At 38.1% G+C, this 24,613-nt stretch overlaps 2 protein-coding genes and 1 long non-coding RNA gene across 4 annotated transcripts in view; all 3 read right to left on the reverse strand.

Moving 5' to 3' along the window:
- LOC111335728 (uncharacterized) overlaps positions 1 to 13,601 on the reverse strand; it is a 42,807-nt gene extending 29,206 nt beyond the window's left edge. Inside the window, exons 1-13 of the mRNA XM_088729959.1 lie at positions 13,148 to 13,601; positions 12,641 to 12,756; positions 12,212 to 12,500; positions 11,661 to 11,848; positions 11,314 to 11,486; positions 4,978 to 5,153; positions 4,635 to 4,709; positions 3,992 to 4,167; positions 3,063 to 3,138; positions 1,985 to 2,071; positions 1,556 to 1,797; positions 799 to 910; positions 339 to 560 (exon numbers count right to left, since the gene is read on the reverse strand). Of these exons, the coding sequence (XP_088586085.1) occupies positions 339 to 560; positions 799 to 910; positions 1,556 to 1,797; positions 1,985 to 2,071; positions 3,063 to 3,138; positions 3,992 to 4,167; positions 4,635 to 4,709; positions 4,978 to 5,153; positions 11,314 to 11,486; positions 11,661 to 11,848; positions 12,212 to 12,500; positions 12,641 to 12,756; positions 13,148 to 13,586 (2,371 nt within the window). The 5' untranslated portion in view covers positions 13,587 to 13,601. The remainder of the gene's footprint in view (positions 1 to 338; positions 561 to 798; positions 911 to 1,555; positions 1,798 to 1,984; positions 2,072 to 3,062; positions 3,139 to 3,991; positions 4,168 to 4,634; positions 4,710 to 4,977; positions 5,154 to 11,313; positions 11,487 to 11,660; positions 11,849 to 12,211; positions 12,501 to 12,640; positions 12,757 to 13,147) is intronic.
- Positions 13,602 to 15,017: 1,416 nt separating this feature from the next.
- On the reverse strand, positions 15,018 to 15,452 carry LOC148725124 (uncharacterized). The gene is made up of 2 exons (XR_015990508.1): positions 15,200 to 15,452; positions 15,018 to 15,108 (listed from the first exon to the last, which is right to left on the reverse strand). It is a non-coding gene; the product is annotated as an uncharacterized LOC148725124 (long non-coding RNA).
- A 2,688-nt stretch (positions 15,453 to 18,140) lies between these two features.
- On the reverse strand, positions 18,141 to 24,190 carry LOC111335717 (MAM domain-containing protein 2-like). Of its 2 annotated transcripts, XM_088729962.1 has the most exons (6): positions 23,375 to 24,190; positions 21,715 to 21,792; positions 20,608 to 20,767; positions 20,071 to 20,196; positions 19,328 to 19,572; positions 18,141 to 19,015 (listed from the first exon to the last, which is right to left on the reverse strand). In XM_088729962.1, the coding sequence occupies exons 3-6, from the start codon at positions 20,705 to 20,707 to the stop codon at positions 18,917 to 18,919; spliced, it is 570 nt and encodes a 189-aa protein (XP_088586088.1). In that variant the 5' UTR covers positions 20,708 to 20,767; positions 21,715 to 21,792; positions 23,375 to 24,190; the 3' UTR covers positions 18,141 to 18,916. The 2 variants fall into 2 exon arrangements, with proteins under 2 accessions (XP_088586088.1, XP_088586089.1); XM_088729963.1 differs by lacking the exon at positions 21,715 to 21,792.
- Positions 24,191 to 24,613: the final 423 nt, after the last annotated feature.

Below are 24,613 nucleotides of genomic sequence, written 5' to 3' on the forward strand. Positions count from 1 at the left end.
GAAAACTTCCTTCATTGTTTATTTATTGAGGAAAGTTAATTTGAGATAACTCAAGATAAAATTAACTGCCAAATAAATCTGCAGGCAAAGCCAAAAGTTTTTCTCGAATACAGCTGACAAACTTATTTCAATTCACAGAAAACAGGAAGGAAAGCACCTCTTACTGCACAGAGAAATAGAGACAAGGTGATGTATACCGAGTCATGACCGCTCATAGTTTATCGCAAAAGCCAAAACACATTAGAACGTGGATCAGGCACGAAGAACGATATAACCTTAAAACACACTCACGCACTCCAATTCACACAAACGTTTTCATTCAAGCAGCCTTTGCCTACCACATCTGGATTCGTCAGAGTTGTCCTCGCAGTCCTTCCTGGAGTTACATAATTCATTTTCGTAAAGACATTTTCCGGTTGGACAAGTAAACTGATTAGTACGGCATTTGCAATTCTTTTCATCAGAGTTGTCTAGGCATGCAGAGTCGCCATCGCAAACCAAGTCTTTGTAAATACATTTTCCGTTGTCACACTGAAAGTTATCAGCTTCGCAAGTGAATTCTGTTAGGGAGCAAAATAAAAACAGGGAACAATCGTTTACCTCAAACAATTCCTATTTCCCTCATTAACAGCATCAATTCATTTTGAGAAAAACACTTTTCTCTGATAAATGATTAAAACTTTAAGTTTTAATTTGAAGGTGAGTCAGCTTTTCGACGAAATGAAACGTTTGGGGGTTGACATGAGCTGAGTTGACTTGAAGTGATTAAAATGTTAGCAAATAACTAATTCTCCGTACCTGGTAAACTATGAGGCGGAGCTAGCTTACAAGTTCTGGTAGATATTGCTATATTATCAACAGCAGTTCTTTGAAAACTTGGCGAACGTTTCCCTTTAGCAATTATCGCCACCTGCAGTTCAGAAAATGATTCATGAAGAAATGTTACGCAAACCTAGATAGAAATATACCATTTGTTACTGCTGTAGTTGTTCAATGGCAACTGGGTGCCTATTTGCGTGTACGCTGACGCTCATCATGGTAAAATCTAGAAACAATAAGGGTTACAGTTTTCACACATGATGGCATGAAAATCACTTGTAAAGCTTGACATGTTGGAAAAGCATTTAAAGAGCAACTTTGAAGCATGTGGAAATACCATTAAAAAAGTATTGTCCGGGTAAATCATGAGGTGTCTAAGTGAAGAAATTGCTTTTGTGCACGCGATGTAGATCCGGTTCGGTTACGTGAAACCCCGACGAAATTTGAATTTGTACATGCACAGAGCACATGAGCAATGAATTCAAACCTTAATTTTTTGATATTCTTTATTTTAGCTTTGCATCATATGTCACAATTGTCTCTGTGTTCCTACAGTATTTGCTGTCAACTGTCTAATAAGTAGTCATGTAAATCAATAAGTAGAGAATGACGAGCCAACCTCTTTCTTAAAATAAATGATTCTCTTGATTGTAAAAAGGGTTGAGAGATGAAAGTGTACTAGTTTATGGTGAATTTAAATGCACGAGTAACTTGGTGAGCTTAAAAAGTGCAATACCTTAAAATTATCTTTAGCTATTAATGACACTTTTCCAATGAGCCAAGTATCACCCTGGTAACCAGTGAGACTCCAAATTGACACATTTGACTTCGTCATTAGGATTACACTAAGCGATCCAAAACTGGTTGCAAGACGGTAAGAGAAGGTTAAGCATAACCCGAGCTTCTGGCTAATGGAATTAGTGACAATCCAAGGACTCTCGAGAACAGCAGGACTGTTTCCCACGTGAACAAGGATCCCTGTTAATATCGAGAGAAGAATTCATCCATTGAAAGACGATTGCTTTTTACAGTGCCCAATAAAGATTAAAAAGAAAGTTAATTCAAAACCCAATGATATAAATCAAATATCCAGTGTCTATAGAGATTCTAACAAAATTCCGACAGAAAGATGGCTCTGCAAGCTACACTTTATTGCGTTTTGTACCTGACTCAATTGCAGGTTTCCATCCTTGATCATTATTTGTCCAAGAACACAAGCCGGAAGTGAATCTGCAACCTTCGATTTCCAAAGCTATCCAATGGAAGAAACAAAAATACTGCGCTTTAACGATGTGATATCGTGAATAACGAAATGATGCTCCCCGAATAAGAGAAAAATATCAAAAATAAAAGATGACGATCTCGATAATAATTACTGTTATCTTCATTTCCATCATTGCTATTATCATTGCTATTTTCATTATTTTTATGTCAACTGTCTAAATTCTCGCGCGCTCATCGGACACGAACTGTTGTCAATAAGGTTAGATGTAACGCAATGCTCGGAAATCCATGCCAGTCGGAGAAAAAATTTATCTCATAAATAAAAATTGCAAACTTTTGAGATATGGCCGGTAGCAAGCTTCCGAATTTTAAGAACGGTATACTTGGAGAAATTTTTGAGAAGAACTTGTCGCGATGGAAGAAAAAGCAGAGGAAAGTTTTCAGAAAAAGAATCCGGTTCGCAAAGTTCACAGACGGAATACCTCGTAGAAGCACTTTCCGATGCCGAAGCAAACGGCACAAAAATTTAATTAATACTCCGTGGGTAATAATGAACGGTTTAGTGTAACAGAGTCTATTACCAACCATTTCTTACTGGTAGTTTATTGCCCTGGTAATTCATTGGATAACGCTGATAAAAACATAACAACAATCGATCATGTCAACGCGAGTATTTTTTCAAAAAAATTTGGCGCATTCATCTTGCAGAAAACTTTGCGGTGGGTTTCACTGTAAAGTTTTGAACATTTTTGACGTCACTTCTATGATCTATAAGGTTATGGACAATGGAAAATTGTTATCAATTTGTTAAATAGTAACTACATCAAAAATAGCATCCACAATGGAAACAATGTCCCCTGTAAGAACAATAAACACTCGCACATAAATTAAGAGAGATCAGCGTGGAGAGGCGGAATCATGGCAAAAGACAGAAAAAACGAAAAAGAGGGAAAAATCAGCGTTGAGTAAAATACAAGGAAAACTTCCTGTTATAATTTAAAAGGAAAATTTGGTGTTACCTTTAATTTGTAACTCGCCGATTTTCCTTTTAATTTCAGTCAAATTTAGCAAATCGTCTACCAATTTATACGAAACCTAAGGGAAAGAGACGTGAACAGCTAAGTAATTACGAATAAGAGGTCAACGATTTCTAGACGCGTTTTAAGGTTTTACTCTCCTACAACGTAAGGTATTCCTCTACGCTTTAGAGAAAACCTCTGAATGTCATGGCATACTCTAGGGAAAATTCCACCAAAGCACTTTGTAAGGAAGGAAAGTAGGTGTGCTCAGCTAACTGTTTGACCAACAAGAGATATCAAAAGCAACTGTATGCACTGTCTACCTGGATGTTACCTGCATCTTCGTGACACCGTTAGAAAAAAAAAAAAAGACAATAGAGCTTAAGAATAACTTAAAAGTAAATATACCACAAAATTTGCCATCAACTGAACCATGATTTCCAACAAACGTTCTAGGTTTAAATAAAAAAAAAATGAAACAATTTTCAATTTCGTATAATATACGACGATCATCATCAAAACAATAGTAAAGGAAGTCATCCTGCAGTCTTTAAATTGTAATTTACGTCCTCGCTGAAGGAAGCTGTTTCCTAGGTTATAAATAAAAAAATTAATAAAAAAATTTCTAGTATAATAATTAAATTTGATGTTCCAAACATGATTGAATTTGCGAATTAGGTTTTCTCTCGTTTTCGCCTCTTTCCTGTTCAGTCTGAGTTTCATCACGAGCCAGGTGCACTGCCTCCTTCCTGGGTTTTTTTACCACGTTACCAAACGAAATAATATCAGCCGGTTTGGCTTTCAAGTTTGCAATTCTACCCTGAATATCTACTGCAAGGATCCTCTTAGCTAGGCGATTTTCCCTCGTGTTTCCAAACAACAAACATGCATGGTAATTATAAATGAGATCATTCCCGATCCCGACTTACGCTCAAAGCGTAGGTTCCTTCTTGAAGCAACGTCTCGATTGTAGTATTGAAATAATTTTCTTGACAATCCACTTTCAAGTTGCTGTGAACCAAACTTGTTTTTCCAGCAAATTTAAAATAAAGCTGAATCGGACATGTGGGGCAATGTGATCCGCGACAACAGTGTTTGTAGGAAGCTTTAGAAAGGGTGAGAGTACAAGTCAGTTATCACTGTCACGGTAATAGCTACGTATACTTTCATAGTAACTGACATATCGCTATAAGCTTCACCGTAGGATGATAAAATTGAATTCAATGGATTTTAACATATTTGACACAAGTATAAGTAAAACATGGCTTTCTCTAGACTGGTAAAATTTCCGCTTTACTTTAGTCTTAACAGATTGTATATTCACTGCACTGTTGATGAAGAAATCTGTAAAATGGGTTTCCGAGTAACTTGCTGGATTCAAAACATTTAGAGCCAACTTCCACTCGAAGACAGAAGACATGACAAGCGATATGTCTTCTTCAGTATTATATTCAATTATCCCTGCCAGGATAGAAGGTAACAGCTGGAACTTATCGATTTCTTCAAAGATGCTCAGTCCACCTGCACCCTTAATTTTTTCGTGGGATGGGAGTTTGACTTATATAGAATTACCTTGGATGGAAAACTTTTGACCAGTCCTAATAACTTTTGGGAGGGAATTCGTCTTAAAGTCTACAGAAGTCACTCCTAAAATAAAATAAGCGAAGCTATACTCAGCAATGACAAAACAAGTAAGAAATTAAGTTAAATTAATATTTCCCTCAATTAGCTTCATCTGTTTCTTCTCAACGCTATAACGATGCTACATGCGCCATATTTCTTGAAAATTGCTAAAATCAACACTCAAACTTAAACATTTGAACTAAAACACTTGAACTGAGCACAATTTTCACTTTAGGAAGTTGTGATTGCTCTTTACCATCCAGTAGAATAGTGATTAGTATTTCCAATTTACCTGGCCGAACCCAGAACAAGCGTCTTTTTGGAATGGGGCGCTCGAAAGTGCCGTTTGGTAACTTCATTCCCACTGACAAACAATCCATCCCACCTCCTTGTGTCATGAGTGTTTCGATAAAGTAGAATTGGCATTTACTCAACCAAATTTCTTTAGAGGTCTGCCATGAAGGGTACCTGAAAGCAGAAAAAAAGAAAAAGAAAAAATATACCCAACGCGTACATGTCTCTACTGTTAAGGTCACATGCTGTGGGAACTCTGTTTCTTAGGTGTCCCTGTCTGAGAAAGTGTTCCAAGGGCCACAAGGGGTGGTCAACTGAATCGGCTGAAACTTAGCACAAAAGTCGAGTGTGATAAGATATCTCAAAAGCCACTTTGGCTCACTTCTCTGACTGTTCGTTCTTGAGTTTCAGGGGGGATCCCATTTGTGGCCCCTGTTGAGCGCCAAAAATTCATCCTTTTAGTTGGCATTTTGAAAGTGCTATAAAACTCCATTGGTAAACGGTGCTGCCAAACGAATTTTACCATGGACTCTACTATAGTGGAGCTTTTACCTCCTAAATATAACTTTGTTCCCAAGTGATTAGACAGAGAGGGGTCTGGGGCAAAAGTTAGGTCAAATTTGAGGTCAAAATCATTACCCAAATTGCCACTTTTCATTAAACCATAACGCTCACCTGCCTTCTTGCATAACTTTCATACCAAATCCAGTATGTACATTAGTGACCCATTTATCAAAATCAGTTGAGAAAAATTTGGCTTATTGAGCTTATTTGGCTTATTGGCTTATTAGGTTTTTAGCACAAACTCTCCATGCCCCTCTAAGGCCAAACAAATTTGAGTTTTAAGCATAATTCATCCTATAAACAGACCAAATTCTTGACATAAGGCCTTTATTTTCTATTAGGTGAGTGAAAATGAAACATCAAAGCCATAACAGTGTCATTATCTAGAAATACCTCGACTCATAGCTTACAAATGCACCAAGAAGGCCTCTGATTAGCACTACAAACACCTAGCGGGTTAGCAAAATAAAGTAAGGTAATAAATAAAAACCTTGTACCCATCATAGGGCACAAATGATGATGTTCTGACCTAGAAATGACAATATTTTTTAAAGATGCTTGAATTTTCTCTGATCTATGTTTGTTAGGCCATATTTCCATTCGTATAATACTCCAAGCATGCAAAGGTCTCTATATTTTGTCAGGCCGTTTTTTACTTGAAAATAAAGTGACCTTAACCCGGCCTTAACCATTAAGCTAAGAATAAAACGATCGTTAAAAGATGATTCACGTCTGACCTTTGAATAGCCTAAATATTTCTCGCAAATACCCATCACTAAGCGAGCATGACCATCCATACATAAGCTTACGTGCAGCAGTGAGCATCGTCCAGGTGACTTGTGATCCACTTAAGTACTTTAGAACTGAATAAATGGAACTATCCAAAAAAGAGGGAATCCACAGTCAGAAGAGCTGGATGACAAAAAAATTATTGTTGCTGTTTATATAAAATATTCCATACGAGACATGAGATGATGCCAATAGGGCCCGCCATTTTGGACGTGAGAGTATTAGGATGGGACCGAGTCTCCATCCCTCCCCTATTCGAGGGTAAATGTTTGTGTCCTTATCAGTTACTGAAAGTGTAGCGATAAGAAGTTTCAGGAGAATTTTACGATGGCGCTTTGTTCCTTTGGAGGTGTAAATGATCAGTGCGGTGCCTTGTCATGGGCTCTGCATGAAACAAGAATGACTTCTTTGTTGTCTCACGTTAATGACATGAAAGCTTGGTTTAAAACACAAGTACAAGGGGTCAGGTGCGTCCGGGCGAGAGGAAGACCAGATGATACCAAAGCTACAACTACAGGAAATTCAAAATATAAGAAAGAGTTCATACACGTGCATTAATGTAGCAGATGGCTTTTCAAGTGCCACTCCCGCTAAGAGCGGTCCACTCAACTTCCCGTCCAAAAAAAATTTTCCTTAATTTGCTTTCCTATGAAGAGGGTTTAGTACACATGTTTCAGAAATAGTTTGGTTGTTTTCCAATTCTCTTTTGCATGAAGATTTCAACTTTCGCGAACTCTCTACCAAGGGAAGATTAGCCAAGGCGTTGCAAAAGCAAAAACTCAGTCAACCACCGTCACTGTGCCAGTTTTTTTCGACGTTGAGATTACAGTTAGTGCTAATCTTAAGCCTTCGTATTATGAACCACTTCTACAGTTCGCAAATTCCTGTGATTACTGCAAGTGATGGCCGACAAACCCGCGTTACTTATACTCAGTAAAGGTTGCGTGACTCCTCGACTTGGTCCAATCCTCTCACTCTCACGTCCAATATGGTGGGCTAGTCGATATTATAACAATCGGATCTCGAGGTGTTGCGTGGCATGTTTCACATAAATTGCAACACAAAATATTCGTAATCCAGCTCTTCTAACTTTTGATTTCTCATTTACTGTCGGATGATTTGATTTACTAAGCTCTATTATAACATAGCGCGCGCGCTGGTCCTATCTAATTCCTATTGCGTCAACATGAACAAAATCTTTATGTACGCACGGCCGTGCTTAATAATATGACGTGTGCAGTTTCAAAATAGCTGCAAAATTTCTGTCGTGTGAGTTCCTTAAGTTAAAGTTTCGGAAAGCGATAATAGTAAATCGAAGGCCAACCAAACTTTTCTTTGGCTTTCGACCTTCCCGCAAGTAATCAAGCCAACAAGCACTATACGAAAGCGAAACACAACTGGCCCGTTTCCCGAATTTATCAGAACAGGAGCTGGAGCAAATTTTAGCTGAAAGACATTCAGCAAGAACTAAGAAGACTACAAATTGGATTGTGGCGACTTTTAAAGGTAAACGTCTCTGTTGATGACGTTTTTTTTGGTTACATTTGTAATTACTACCGAAAACCATTTAATTACGAAATCAACAAAACAATCGGAGACGCCAACATTTTCGGGCAACTTTCATTTCAAAAACATTACAAAAACGTCATTCAGCGCCCAAATTGTTTTCGTATGTTATAAAATAATTGTTTCATGCTTTTAGCTGTGCGTCTATCGAGTTATGGATGCACTTGGGAAGTTTGGAGAGCACTCAAGCAGTGCTCTCAATAAGATTTGAACTAGGTGGCTACCTCGGTACAGCACCCGCCGGAGAGCGACTTGAGTGCGACTTGAGCGTGGTAACCGCGACTTGAGCACGGTGAAAAATACCCGGCGACTCACAACAGAATACCTGCCTGAGCGCCGGCGGGTGCCGGGTCTTATTGAAAGCTCTGCTCAAGAAGCTAGAGTTGCTCTCGGCTGCGCCTCGAGAAACTCTTGCGCTTCTCTCGTGCTCTCCAAACTCCCCGCGTGCATCCATAGCTCGATAGACGCACGCTAAGCATGAAACAATTCTTAAACGTAACAGAGATATCGGATGGATCACAAATCAGCTGGACGCTACTCACTACAACTTGTATGTATCATCCTGCTCTTTTACTGATGCCATCATGCGTATTTACAAGAGCTAGCAAGGCTATCAAAAGTTTAACCATAGATCTTCTGTTAACGGTCGTTTTCGTTAAGCTCACTTCATACTGCATCAGTAAGTGAGTCCGACAAAATACAGAGACTTTGCATGCTTGTGAGTATAGTATGTATGAAAATATGACCTGAAAAATATAAATCAGAGGAAATTCAAGCATCTCTAAAAAAAGGATTGTGATATCTCGGTGAGGACATCATCATTTGTGCTCTATGAGGGGTACTAGGTTTTCAAAGAAAAAAAATTACCTTTATTTGCTAAACCCGGGTGTTTGTAGTGCTAATCAGAGGCCTTCTCAGTGCATTTGTCGAGGTATATTTAGAGAATGACGCTGGATTGGCTTTACTGTTTCATTTTAACTCACCTAATACAAAATAAAGGCCTTATGTCAAGAATTTGGTCTGTTTATGGCATGAATTACGCTGAAAACTCCATTTTGCTTGGCCCTAGAGGGGCATGGAGAGTCTATGTCGAAAACCTAACAAACTTCAATAAGCCAAATTTTTCTCAATTGATTTTGATAAATGGGTCACTAAAGTACATACTGGATTTGGTATGAAAGTTATGCAAGAAGGCAGGTGAGTGTTACGGTTTTTTGATAAATGGCAATTTTGGGTAATAATTTTTACCTCAAATTTGACTTAACTTTTTCCCCAGGCCCCTCTCTGTCTAATCACTTGAGAGCAGAGTTGTAGTTAGGAAGTAAAAGCTCCACTATAGTAGAGTTCATTGTGAAAATCGTTTGGCAGCACTGTTTACCAATGGAGTTGTATAGCACTTTTAAAATGCCAACTAGAAGGATGCATGTTTGGTGTTCCACAGGCCACAAATGGGACCCCCCGAAACTCCAGAACAAACAGTCAGAGAACTGAGCCAAAGTAGCTTTTGAATTGAAATCTCTTATCACAATTAACTTTTGTGCCAAGTTTCAGTCCAATCGGATGACTACCACTTCTGCCCCCTGGAACACTTTCTCAGACAGACACTTATGTGCAATTTACTAGCGATGGTTATTGATGAGATGTTGCGAATACTATTGTATGTTTTAATCTTCGTGTTCTTTTCCTTGCTGCTCTCGTAAGCAACCACTTTATTTAAAATACCAAAAGTTTCCGAGTCAAATCACTATAAAGACAACCTCTCGTAAGCGACCAACTCTCCTCAGCTACCACCTCTCATTAACCTCCCGTAGGCGATTACTTGACAGACAATCGGCTTTATCTCTCACGAGCGAAAACTGAAAACTGTTTCAACATATTTCGTAAAAGTGGAGCTACTAGAGATGTTTCTTGCGATACAAACAATAATCACCATAGGTCCAAACAATTTTTTTCTTTGAATAAGCCGTTAAAGTTATTACTATAGGTTTCGATAAGGGTTCGGTTACCATTTGTATATTATCCGAAATATGGACCGCCCTGTAGCCTGACCTCTGGTAAATGACCACCTCCCGTAAGCGACCACCCAGACTTGAGATTTCGGGCGGTCGCTCACGGGAGGTTTCACTACATTTCAGTATTTTACACGTACATACCGCGGCCGGTTTCCGTCGAATGGGACGCTCGTCACCTTAGTGAAATTCTCCGGAAATAAAAGGTTCAAATAACTTTCATAAAAACAATTTCTTTTCACGAAACGTTTACGTTCATGTTGAGATTGTTGCCGGGAAAATTTTCCAGAATAATGGCCTCCCGATTTGTTGAAGTCGACGACGAATGTATTAAAGAACTGATACATGACAATGAAAGTAAAAACACAAAAAGAAGCACCGAAACTAGAAGGGTGGGCAAAAGGAAGATAAAAGGGGAAAAGTCGAAAGAGAACACATCAGACTTGTTAAAAGTCATGCAAGCTGCTTAAGACCGCCATTTACGAAGCAAATTTATCCAAAATCAATTTTGACTATCGTGCGACAGCTTGGAATGATGTAACGCACCATCACTCACCAAAAAGAAGACGAAATACGATGGGAGGATGCGCAGTAAAGCGTGGAAATCCCCCGCTCTCTCATTAACGCAGTCTAGCGTCTACTTAGAATGCACCATGAATTAGCAGCCGACAAGAACACCATGTTATAAAAGTCGAAGATTTCACTTTTTAAATAGATGATTGCAGCATAGAATTCGCCACTTTTTCTGCTTGCGGTTTTAATGAAGATAAGAGGTGGCGGACAAGCCACCACCTCGGCCAACAACTTAAAAAATGTCTGCAACAGGTGAGGTGCCCCGTTACTTTGTTTATGATATGATAATAGTCCTAATTTGATGAAACAATTCTACAGCTTTGAAACATTGTTACATTTAAACTGAGCACTTGTATCCCTTGCTTTTTTTTCCCAAATAAAAAGCGGCTCCAAAATAGTTATTTCGGTTGTGACCGAAAAGCAATCATCTTGAGTCTTCGCTGCTATTGTTTTTGCATCGCGAAAGATTATCGATTGACGATCCGCTATTGACAATGTGACAAACTCGGACAAAAACTCGAACAAACACTTTCAGTACAGCTTACCTGTAGTGTTTAGCTGCCCAAACACAGAAGGGACAAAAATTGAAAACATTCACTTTACCTTTTCTCTCAATTAATCATTTGCTTTGTATTTATCCACTAATTTCATAATGATCCCCATGTAAATATATGGCTTAGAAGCATCATGGAACGAGTTGTCGATCCTCCCTCTAATCTCATCGGTTCCTCCATTCCAAAAAGCAAACAAACAAATAGTAATCTAACGACTTACACACAATCGCTGAGATAGAGAATAGGTATGAAATACATAATAAAAAGAATGGTTCTTACTTATCCCACTGATTACGTTCCGTCCAGTAGCCCGGTTTCAACTCAGCCATACGCTTCTTAACAGTCTTGTTGTCGCTTTCATCGGTCAAGTAGTTCACTTGAGGCATGTGAAGCCAAAGCTGACAAGCGTCGTCACAAGCAATGTAAAATGTGTAGTTTCCGCTTTCTGGAACCTTTCGAGAAAATTGAATGTGCATGAAATGCGAAGACGAAGCGAGGTGAGACTCTCATAAAAGGTAGTTAAACGCACTGAATCACTGTAAAGCTTCACATGAATTATTATGATAAGGAAATTTGTCAAACATTATTGATTGCCCCGTTAATTTGCAAATTTGTTCTAGACATACCTGAAGATATGCTGTGAGCCGCTGTCCATAATTGGAGAGGAAACTAATCCAAATGTCTAAATTCTGAAGAATCGTAACAGCATCTGGACTATTTGGAAACCTCCTGTCATCTAGCAAACTTTCTAGTTTTGCAGAGGGTATCTGATTCCAAAGTTCTCGACGAACTCCATGAGCAGTTAAATCATAGCCTGTAGAAAAGCGGAAATGATCGTTAAAATGAAGATCCTTTTCCTGCTAACTATCAAAATTTAAGGCTAGATAAAGTTCTTCGGGGTTTGAGTTTAATGATCACGACTGAATTGATCACGACATCTTTTGAAAGCTAAAATGCTAGATTCAAAAGAAATTGCTCAGTAACGTCTACAGAAGAGTACCAGAGAAAATGATGTTTGCATTCTTGACATAAAGCGACATAGAAGAAGTAGGTGACTAACGATACGTGGATTACCATCTCCCAAGACCCTTCTAGTACTTCCACTGCAACCTCCTTTACTATGACTTTACTTCTCTTAACTTTTCCTCTAACTCTTCGGATGGTAGGAACCTCCTACCTGTGACAGTAAACATAACCTCACAAAGTGTAAAATTGGCGACATCGTCAGCCGATATGGTTACGTTCGTTGCCATAATAGACGGTTCGCACATCATCAACCTCTTATGCTCTGTCCTCCAATCATAAACGTCGCAGTTTGCTACGGCAGATTCCTTATCGCTTTGTAAAGTAACTTGAAGGTAAGGAAATTGTTCTAAACAGCAGTCTGGCCTGTTTATAATCCACATTTTGTAAACAAATGCCTTCTCTTTCAAAGTAACACTCCACCAGAGTGATTCGCTGCTTGACTAAGCGAAATGAGATTAATAAGAAGTCAGTCTTCATAACTTGAATTAAAACTGACGAGTGAAGAAATAGCCAGCACTAATTCTACAATAAAGCAACAAAGCGAGCAAAGAAAATAAAGAAAATGGAATAGATTTCATACCATCAGTCGTTTCATCGTAAAGCAAGAAGCAATATTTCCATCAACAACTTGGGCAGACGTCCCGATGAAATCCGCGTGCAACGGCTTGTCTGTTGGTCGCCCAGTAAAAGAGTTCCCTAAATTCAATATACAAATGGATGGCAAAAGTTACTCTAAATTTCAGAAATTCGTAAAAATTTGCTCCCAAAACAAATGATCAACAACAAAACAAATAACATAAAAAAAAAGATTGAAGCTCCTATTGGTCTGAAGTTTGGTTTAAAGCGTCTTTTGCATTTTAAGCGTTAAAGGAGAAATGAAACTGATCAACGAGGCGGTGTTTAGAATCAAATTTTTGTTATTGATGACAACAGGATAGAAGCTAATTTGGGTCTATTTCTTTTCAACCGAATTTTGCCTCACATAGTTCAATATTGAAGTTCCAGTCTCTTTTCCAGCGAAAGTTTATTTTTTAATCAATCATCACAACACTCACACCAGTCTTAAATCTTAAAGAATTCTACCCACCGAGTAATGAAATAAATGAAATATTCGCGAAAAACCATTTTTGTGTCGAGTGATCGCAGCAAGTTTGGCTCACACCCAAGGCAATCTCAAGAGGTGAATCTTTGTCTCGACTGATTAGCAGCACTTTACGGTAACCTTCTCGGGGAGTGATTGAAGTGTAAAAAAAGTCAAAAGGTAAGCACCAGAATCCATGTAAGAGAATGTCGCGAGATATACTCTTTTTGCAGAAAGCCGGGTAAATAAAATACATTAATTCAGTAGAGTTGTTCCTGGTTTGTTGAGCTTCTAGTGTGAACTGATGAATCCAGCCACCGTGATAACGACCTCTGTCAAGCTTAAACGCCACACCTTTTGCAGAATCGGTTCTTATGTATGCATACAGGCTTTGAGTGACTGAAGAGAATTCAACGACGGAAAAAATTAATCTCGTCAGTGTCATTTTACAGTACCACCGTACGTTAGACGTGATACGCGTAACAAAAAAGACGATTTTTTCGGGTTTTGACAATGTCCAAAAATAATGGTATTTTAAGGCCCAAAATCTCCAATGACCAACCCCTTCTGATCATAATTCCTACACGGGCTGCGAGAGCCATCACTGGACTTCCAAAATCAGTAATAATCGGCTCATTTTTGGATAGGTTTCTGTGGTCAAAGACTTCGATTACATGCGCTCTTGATGTTCATCATCAACTGCTGCGTTTACTCGAGAATAATCCAAATATGGCTGCGAAAAAAGTTCTCAAAAAGGGCTCGATTTGCACTATTCAAAGATTCTCTCTTCGTTCTTGTGTAAATGATACTCTCTAGGAATTTTCTTGTAAATGTCAAGTTATTTTCAAGGTAATAAAACAAGTGGTTTACGGTATTTTGATGAATACAGACCAAAAGCGGTTGGTAAGATATCAATTTTACGTCAGAACGGGTAATGAAATCACTTGCCCCAAAATTTTATTGCTGATTTTGGAAGTTCAATGATGGCCTTCACTGCCCATGTAGGAATTATGATCAGAAATAGTTGGTCATCTAAGATATTGGGCCTTAAAATATCCTTATTTTTGGACTTTGTCGACACCTGAAAAAACCGTCGTTACTTAAGGGAGAGGTATGAAATGAAAGAGTTAAAACAGTTCAATTTTCTTGAAGTCTGATAGATATAGTACACAACCCAGTTGATTGAATTTAAAAATGGCTTCTCGGTTTGTCACAGCAGCAATGCAAAGTTAGCTAATTAATTGTGCAAAAAGTGCAAGCAATTGGGGTTTTCCCACATTTAACTCGTAATACTTAGCATTTGTGCAAGTTTGATCCAAATCGGTGATTGAGCATTATCGCCCCTGCCCGGTTCTGTTTGGTTTCTCGTAGACAAGCTCTTAAGAGTCTGTAAAAGCGGTCCGGTCAATTTTGCTTGAGACACAGATTTCCCTCATTTCTTGTTTAATCAGTTTGATCGGATCTCTTTATTTTTCAAAGTTTTACGGAAATGAAATTTCACTCGAGCGAAGGCCTGTCGTGACACTTTTGAAGACTTTAATTTGAGACAACTTTGGAGGACAATTTATAAAAAACTACGGAACTCAGCGAAAAACAAATACCACAGCCATTTTTATTAATTCTATCTTCTCCATCGAGGCGACTTTCGTGAACATCACATTTCAATCAAAGAAACAGGAAGACTTGAATGACACCTTATCGGTTCGCTTAAGTCACACACGCGAAAACCAATAAAATTTAAGGTAAACTTTTGAAAAAGTGAGGCGTTCTTAACTGATCCAACTAACATAGTTAGGAAGTAGATGCCATAGAAAAGGTAACTACAGAAAAAAACTTTGCGGCCCGACCTTTACGAAAACTTTATAACTCCCCGAACTTACCTAATTTTCGGCAATCTCCAAGTTTGGCCGCCATTTTGAGGGACTTATCAACATGAAGCGTTGCAGACACAAATCGAGCAGGTAGATCTAAAACCGTCAGAAATACATGCGAAAGCAATTCAAATAAACTTTACTTTCTATTCAAGCAGCAAAATGTGAAATTATTCGTAATACTTACCATTCCTACATTCCCATGCGACCATTTCTTCCAACAATTCAAACACAACTACTGTTCAAATTCCCCTCGTCAGTCCACCATAAGAAATAACCTGTGTCACCCAAGCTTGGACTCAAATGTGAAGTACGAATCAAATAACACAACTGCTTCTTCTTCGAGGCAATATCATGCTGGTATTTTGATTTTCTGATCGACAAGAACGGTGTTCAGTAAGGGACCGCCATGTTTACCTCATACACGGACCGCTGGCCAGCCGTTGAGTCTAAACAGAACGGTGTGGGGTGGGGTGGGTGGGGGCTTATCGTGACAAGATATTAGAATACATGCTTAAAAAACTTTGGAACTCCCAGTCTAAACCATGAAGGCATGCTTAGTGGTACAGACTACTTTTATTTTGTTCACATAACTTTTTTCCTTTAAATCAGGACTGGTATTAATTAATAGAGTTATCGATGTATTTTTAACCGGGGTACCCATATCACTTTTTGCTTATCTTCTGTGGTATAAAATAAGGTGTCTATTTTACGAGAACCTTTTATTTATGCCCCATCGCACGGAATGAACACTGTACTTAGAATGTTTTTTCTAAGTCATTTCTGCTGTTCCCAAGAATGCATGCAAAATCATTGCTTTATATACAAAGCTGACTCTAAAATACGATTTTCCGCAGCAGTAACCAATGTCATTTACGTATGGCGTTAATAAAACTAGCAATGTACAATTTTTTAGTGATTCCCATTTATAAGCTCGACATAAAATTGTTAAGTGAACCATGTTAGTCTCAGCTCATACCTTTAATTGATCTGACCTTTTATCAATAAACCCTATTCTTTTTTAAATGTTCAGCAAGCAACCGTGAGCGATAATCCTACGTTGGATCAGCCATGATCTAATCGGGCCAAAATAACGAATATAAATATAGAGGCAAGACCGATACAACGTCTTCAGGCACCAGAACTTCAGCCTCCTTCAAGCACCTGAAGAAGGCTGGTTTGGCCAGCCGAAATATAGTGCTCCGTCTTAAAACTTATCTACGTTGTATCGGTCTTGCCTCTATATTCCTATTCCGTTTTCATTTTCAAATTTATTGTCCATTTTTTTTCATACGACAACGACAAAGAGTTTTATAAGTAAACCGAATGTTTGGTGTACCACGCTTGTATATACAAAAACATGGAAAAGGCCGGCTAAATAAGCTCCTCCCCTCGGCCTGCTCCTAATTTTTGGTTGCTTTCGCCCCATTCCTCTGCACGACTCCCTGTTGGCTAAAAAGAAATTTGAAAGACTACTATGCAGGACGCCTCTTCTTTTTCATGTCAGTTACCCTCTACAATTCTTTATACGTATGTTTCGTGTTGAGATTTGGAGCAAACTTTCTCCGCTAACCTCTGACCTGGGGTCCACGAGGGATCACGAAGTTTATGAGGTGTGGCCTAAGTGTCATCAAAACAACCACTAGGAAAATACATGGGACGCAAGTGTTCTCTGTTAAAAACAATACAGGTGTGGTTGGACAACAACGGTGTTTAAGGAGGCTCGGAAAGGTTTTCCGTTGCCGTGGTGTTTGTGAAACGATGACAGGTTACAAGAAAAGAGCTTGATAGTGTGGGAAAACTATATTTACCTTTGCAACTATATTGTTGGGCAAGACGTAAGGTCCACAAACAGACACTCATTTTCAGTTATTGTAAATTATCTGAAAAACTAAGTCGGTTACCTACCATTTTAGTTTCTTTGTAGGAAAGCTCCCAAATTTCTTTAACTTCTCAGAAAGTATGAAACAAATTTATCTAGCAGATTTTAAGACTTCTTCCTGTACTTATAATTGTTGCCAACGCGATACGAGTTCGGGAGGTCTAAAGGAACTCGCCCTAACTTTGTATACTCGATACGATTTCACTGATTTCCGCGCCAAGGGAGCAATTTATGAGTGGTTTGTGGTTACGCTCGCTAGGCAAAGAATGGGTTTGTGACTTTCTCACTCAACTGAAGAGACTCGTGTTACTCCTATGAAATAGTTAAACAGAATACAGACTGCGAGCAGTTTCTTATTTTTCTTAAATATTGTGAGGTCACGCGTATCCTGTGAGCATGAAGAAGCCGCGAGATTGGTGACTCGTGTGTCGCGTCTTTGCCGCTCCACGCTCTCGGAGTTGAGCAAAGACAAGAAACTTTACCACTGATGCGATACAAGAGGTTCAATGGTTATCTCGATTATCTGAACACATTTATTTACAGTACATGGTAAAGATTTGTTTATAAATACATGAACTGATGCCGATCCTTTTTGGAACGAAATGTATTTAAAGAGAAAAAGAATACCCTGAGCAAAACAAAAGTTGTCTAGATCTGCAATACAAAGCATGCTTTTGCACAAAGACTGAGAATCGTAATGCATATTATGATGCTTTAATGAATATATTCGAATGTTCCCAAAAATCTTCTGATAATCTGCCCGCACCCACCCCACTCCCTCCCCCTCACAACTGAGCCGTATTGTTTTCACTTAGCGGCTGGTCAGCGGTTCGTTTATTAGGTAAACATGGCAATCGCTTCGTGATCGCCGTTCTTGTCGACCAGAAAATAAAAAAACCAGGCTGATATTGCCTCGAAGATGAAACAGCTGTGTTATGTAATTCGTACTTCACATTCGATTCGAAGCTTGGGTGACACAGGTTATTTCTTATGGTGGAATCGACGAGGGGAATTCAAACACTAGTTGTAGTGTTTGAATTATTAGAAGAAATGGTCGCTTGGGAATGTAGGAATGGTAAGTTTAACAAACAATTGCAAATTTTACCGCTTCAATTGAAAGAAAAGTTCATTTAACTTGCTTCCGTATGTATTTCAGACGGTTTTAGATCTACCTGCTTGGTTTATATCTGTTACGCTTCATGTTGACAAGTCCTTCAAAATGGCGGCCAAACTCGGAGATTGCCAAAAATCAGGTAAGTTCGTGGAGTTATAAAGTTTTCCCAAAGGTCGTGCCGCAAAGTTTTTTTCTGTAGTTATCTTTTCTATGGCGTGTTCTTCCTAGCTATGTTAGTTGAATCAGTTAAGAACGCCTCACTTTTTCAAAAGTTTACCTTAAATTTTATTGGTTTTCGCGTGTGTGACTTAAGCGAACCGATAAGGTGTCATTCAAGTCTTCCTGTTTCTTTGATTGAAATGTGATGTTCACGAACGTCGCCTCGATGGATAAGATAGAATTAATAAACATGGCTGTGGTATTTGTTTTTTGCTGAGTTCCGTAGTTTTTTTTAAATTGTCCTCCAAAGTTGTCTTAAATTAAAGTCTTGAAGAGTGTCACGACAGGCCTTCGCTCGAGTGAAATTTCATTTCCGTAAAACTTTGAAAAATAAGGAGATCCGATCAAACGGATCGTGGTTTTATTATAGACACATGAATGTCTTACAACACAAAAGAAATGAGGGAAATCTGTGTCTCAAGCAAAATCGACCGGACCGCTTTTACAGAGACACTCTCTTAACTATTGGGATTTGAGTTAAAATTGAGCACAAATTAATAATGTGAGATCAGAAAGTAAATTCCATTTGTGTCCATAACACGGACTTCAATAACCGAGGGTCAAATCAATAATCGGAAGAATTAAATCAACGGGGAATTTAGAAATAGTGTTTCTCAAAATATAGTGGGTTGATTATTGGCTTGTGACCTTGCATTCTTCAAAGAAAATAATTAGAATTTTCGATAATTTCACTTGCCTAACTTTTGGCATGCTCCATTTGAAAAAACTATATTATCAATGGCGACATCGCTGAAAAAATACCATCGTCTGATAGCTTCAATCACAATCTGAAAAGTAAAACTCGTCCTAATCAGTTTGTGGAGATAAATTACCAGCGCATATTACATTTTTTCATGCTTACGTATTCAATTATATTCATTAAGAAGATAGCCACTTTATCATCAAGGCAAGTGTAACTCGTATCCACTCAACGGTATTATTAAAAGGATAAAAGGAAGACTTAAGCACCGTCTGAACGATTGAATTAACGGGTTCAAAAAATGATTCGCCTCGTTGGAGTTCTCAGGTTTTGCAAAGAAAGGCAGGAGTATTAAAAACTGTATCAAAAATTAATCTTGAAAGAATGACAAACAGGTCACCTGGTATTCGACGGACGAATTAACGAATATGGCGGCCCGCAGCCATTGGTCTGGGTGATCTAGATATCCTGCTTTGATCCATTGCACCGTCTCACTATGATTTGTCTTAAGGTAAATAATGAGGCTCCCCATTAAATTATAGTACATGTGGTACATAACTGTCAAGCACTTTGGACCTTGCATTTTGGGGCTCACAAGTCTAGCCGTGTAACCAAACCTAGGAAACGTGGCATACATTCCATAACCTACGAATAAATTGACGTTCAATGAGATCACTTGTACTATCTGGTGTCATAAAATGATTTTTTGATACTGGACAGGATTAAGACGTTGATTTGGGTGATCTAAATATCCTACTTTGACCCATTGTACTGTCTCGCTACCCTGTCTTCCGGTAAATGATTAGGCTCCCTGTGAAATTATAGTACGTGTGGTACAAAACTGACAAAAACTTTGGACCTTGTATTTTGGGGCTTACAGGTCTAGCCTTGTAACCAAAATTACGAATCGCGGCATGTATTCCATTGCCTACCAATAAATTTACGTTGAATGAGATTACCTATAATCATATATAAGGATCTTTCGATATTCGGCAGGATTAAGACGTTGTACCAATGATAATGCGACGGAAACCGTTATTAAAGAAGATATTGATAAATAAATAAATGACCACCTGGATTTGCCAAAAACGTTGAGGGCTGAATGTCACATTCAAAGTGCGCTATCCTATTTGTGGCAGTTACCTGATACATCAGACCGAGGTCCCATTAGTTGGCTCGATGTGTTTCCTGAACGTACAATCCAAATGTGCGCATTACTTATATGGTCATTTTTCCAATAACATAAGGTAGAATCATCGAAATCGCAGTCTAGATGGTGGGAAAATTGTATTTATTACTTCAAAGTTTTCATTTAGTTACCTCCAGTAATATACAAATGATTGAGGTAAAAATTGGTGTGCAGTTCGGGCGGAAGTATAGTAAGTAGAGTCAAAATGTCACGATCTTTAAACTTTCTCTTAAAAATATAAAGACACAACAACTCTGACAGTGGCTATCGAGAGAGAAGTGATTCAAGGTTATTCCTTTTGGAAAGGGCACCCGAACTTAATGTTCATCAGGACCTCGAAGACCTTGAACTCACCCATCTTACTCGATTCTGTATTTTTCCGTCTTAATAGCAAAGTGGGAAACACTTCTTATAATACCTGTCTTCCCAAGGCTCGTGCCCTTAGATATTGCACTAAAAGTCAGCTGCATCCCGCTTACAATCAGCATTACCTGGAGAGGGCACTCTGGTTGTGTTTGTTGCCAAGAGAGGCCTCATAGTGAACAAAAACAGCGTGGTATGGAGGATTCTCCAAAAGCTGTTAAAAAGCATGTCACCGGCTGCAAGCTGCTGTTGTGATCCTCTCCTTTTTCCTTTTCCGTTGCCGTGAAACTAAAAAAAAATTCCATCCATCTGCTAAGTTGATCTTCGCTAAAAGAACTTATTGCTAAAATTGCATAATTGAATAAAATCTCGCATTCTGATTGGTTAACAGAGCGAGGTATTTATCGTGGAATTGCGAGTTGAAAACGAGGCTGAGTGATAACGTTTCGCTCAGGATGAAAACAAACAATATTAAAGCTGTTTCGTTTTTTCTTATTCAGTTATGCAATTCAACGAAAATCCAGTTCCTGACCCTTGAATTCTGCGTTAAATTGCACTTGAAAACTCATAAAACCGCTTCGCGATTCGTGCGATTTGTGCATTATCCACTTTCAGAGAGTTTTCTTTTGCAGGCGAAAAAATACAAAATGGAGGAGCAAAAAAAAAAAAAAAACAGCTAGCGCTCTGGTTTATCGGCGGTTTGAAAAATAATAAGGTACTGAGAAACCTGTTGTTTTGTCTGATGGCGTGATGATTTTTGCAGAATTTGAATAAATTATTTTTCCACGTATTTCACGCGTGTTGTTTTTGTAAACAATCGAAGATCTTATTCATAAATATTATAACTAAGTCACAACATGATTTTCCTCGTGAAATGTGAGATACATTTGTAGCAAAAACTGAACGGACTCTAAAAATAAAGAGAATAGAGACTGTGTCGATGTCTCTTAAACCATATTGGATTTTTGAATGAGAATCGCTTAAACACCAACATAATAATTTGAGTACTAACTTTAAACTCAGACCAGAATTTTCATTTATTTGAATTTAGCTATGCATGAAAATTCTCTATGACATTCAGAAAACTCGAAATAGAAAAGGGATTTAGGACAAAAAGTGGCACGCTCAAAATTGTGAATAGCTGTTTTCTTGTCGAATACTTAATATGGAACTGTAACCTTAGGATTGACCGAACTCAACAATTAATATATATAACAAGAGTATTGATGCTTTACCAATGGCACTCAAAGTCCTGTCCGCTTAACACATGAGACGAAAATATCTTTATTTGTTTCTTTCTGAATTGTCGTTTTCTGTGAGGAGTAAGTGATGAAAACCATGTAAATAAAGTGCATAAAATAGAAGTACCAAGTTATAACAATTGAAATTAGCGTATTCGCATTGAAAAACGCAATTTACCTTAATATCTGTGATGCGGAAAAGTATCCGCAGGTTTCATGAGAAAGTGCGTGTTAAAGGCAAATTATCAAGTTCGCTTTACATCTATAATTTTTTCGCAAGACATTTAACCATAACACAAAATAAAATTATGGAGAAAAGCATCCTTCTAAAGAAAGAGATAAAAACTGCACACACATTGTGATGGTTTTTCGTAATCGAAAACGTATTCAATTGTGTCCATGTCATGATGGTTGTTGAGTGATATTGAGTGAGTTGAGTGATGGTTGTTGAGTGATATTTACCGCAACATTAGTTCATTTACAAATGTCGTTCGGATTATGATTATGAAATGTTGCGTCTCAACTAGCTTTATCTGACGATGTAAAGCTTTGGTCTCGTTAATGGCCAGAGTAATATCTCACTATCATCGCACGCCATGAGACACGGAAAAATGTTTCCTTTTAGTTCCAACTAATCTCATCAATCCTTTGACTTCCGAGTCATTTTCTAGTTATCAAGTCTTCGTTCACCCCTCCATCTAGTTGAATGTAGCAAAATTATGGAGCAATGTTTCTTATCACCCTTCCAATTTCATTTTATTTTTAATGCAAAGGGTATTGGGGAAAGACGTAAGAAATAGATATATCTGATGCAACTGCCCTCAGAGAAAAGCGCACAGTTATACCTTAATGTAGTTCACCATGACAAGTTAGACCAGCTTTAAAGAATAAAATGTATAAACTGTATCCGTATAAACGTATTCTACATCAATGGGAGCAGAGACGTCACAATTGAGAAATCATTCGTACTCCATTACTGAGGCCTGGGTAGGATTCGCTGACCTAACGTAATGCTAAAGCTTATTCGTTAGCTTTTATCCTTTGTTTGATGTTTTTGCTATAACTTCGCCAGTTTTCCTCCTGTACCAATCCCAGTACTCCGGGATTGTTCAGAGTTTTTAATGACGACTAACTTCTATGAGTTCTGTTTCTGTCTTTGTTAATTTCCAGTGTCAATTGCATGTGATTCAACGCGAGGATGAAAGTTTGGATTTTCATGTATCTGCCAGAGCAAAGCTCTGTAAACTTGATGAAACTCTTGAAGAGTAAATATTCACGAGGGTTCCGTTACCAAATACTTTATACTAAGAGCTCTCAAGGAAATCAAGTATTTTATGATCTCAAAGAAGGTTTTGCAATGGTGCAAGCTTTAAACCTAGCTTCGTCCGATGATTTATTAATTCAAAAGGACGCCGCTTCTTCCATAAACCGGCTTACGACCTGTAAGGGAATTTGATCATTAACAAAATAGACCAAAATACTTAGCATTTAAAGTTGAAAATGAGTTTTGGGGGTCAAAATAAACAGCTGTAATCTCTTTTATTGGTATATTTTCCTGGGTGAAATACGCCATGGTTGATTTTCTTCTCTAAAACTAGCCAAACATATAAAAACCAACATAATCTGACCACAAACATGAGAAACCCAATGTTACCTGTATATACTTTCGACCGTCTTTGACTCAGTTGTAGACTCGACTTCGTTGTGTCTCACTGCCTAATAATCGTCGCCGCACTTTGTACTAATGCCTGTCACACATTGTAATAAACAAGCTGTCATAATTGATAATAACAGACCATCGCACTTTGTAATAAAGTAATTTACTGCACTTTGTAATTAACAGCACCCGTCGCACTTTGTAATATAATGATTGGTAGGTGGTCTGAATGCAAGAAGACCTAATGATAATCATTATCCTTGTCAATAAAGATGGTAAAACTACGAGTACTAACAATAAAAGCAAAAATGGTAATAGTAATAGTGGTGATGATAACAACAATCATCATTTTATCAATGCTAAGTGAAGGTCAACTTCAGATCCAAAGCTTTGATCCAGATCGAAAGTTCCGTTTGGTCCGCATGTGTTGTTTTGAGTCACGAAAAGTTCCTTACTGCTAATGTATTATGCAGCAAATTGACTGTTATACTTATTATTGCATGGCGTAGTGAATCCGCCTAATTTGGTCGTAAGATCCCTTGCACCTGCTAAAAACTAAAATAAAATGAATATGGAAATAATCAATTAATGTTTTAAAACAGTAATAATGATGATGATAACAACAATCATTTTATCAATGCTAAGTGAAAGTCAACTTCAGATCCAAAGCTTTGATCCAGATCGAAAGTTCCGTTTGGTCCGCATGTGTTGTTTTGAATCACGAAATGTTCCTTACTGCTAATGTATTATGCAGCAAATTGACTGTCATACTTATTATTGCATGGCGTCTTGAATCCGCCTAATTTGGTCTTAGTTTCCCTTGCACCTGCTAAAAACTAAAATAAAATGAATATGGAAATAGTCAATTAATGTTTTAAAACGGTTTTCATGATTCTGTCAATAGGAAAGCATGCCATTAACAATAACATGCCGAAAAAAAATTTTTTTTTGATATTCATCAAAGCTTCAAGTTCGTGATGTTAATTTGTTTATTAACAACTATTATTAGATGGCTGTGTCTCACAAGGACTGGGAACTACCGAATTCACGAATTTGATTGGCTGAAATCAATATTGAAAGCGATCTAGATTTTCCCATCTAGACCGGCATCCAGACCGGTCTAGAAAAAAAGGTACAAAGAATATAAAGTTTAACTTTAAGTTTAAGTTTAATTCATTCGCCACAGGAATGGCAGGTGAAAGGAACAGACCTTTCGTTCCAATTGACACCTCACCC

The sequence above is a fragment of the Stylophora pistillata genome, chromosome 8 (genome assembly GCF_964205215.1).
Source record: "Stylophora pistillata chromosome 8, jaStyPist1.2, whole genome shotgun sequence".
In the NCBI taxonomy this organism is placed as follows: Eukaryota; Metazoa; Cnidaria; class Anthozoa; order Scleractinia; family Pocilloporidae; genus Stylophora; species Stylophora pistillata.

Bases quoted from the DNA above. Each gene is read 5' to 3' on its own strand.
- LOC111335717 (XM_088729963.1), bottom strand. From the start codon at position 20,707: ATGCTTTTTAACAGCTTTTGGAGAATCCTCCATACCACGCTGTTTTTG. The intron at 19,573-20,070 runs GTAACTGCCACA...ATTTATTCGTAG, and splicing joins ACCTCGGTCTGATGTATCAG to GTTATGGAATGTATGCCACG. The intron at 19,016-19,327 runs GTGACCTGTTTG...TTTACTTTTCAG, and splicing joins ATTCGTCCGTCGAATACCAG to ATTGTGATTGAAGCTATCAG.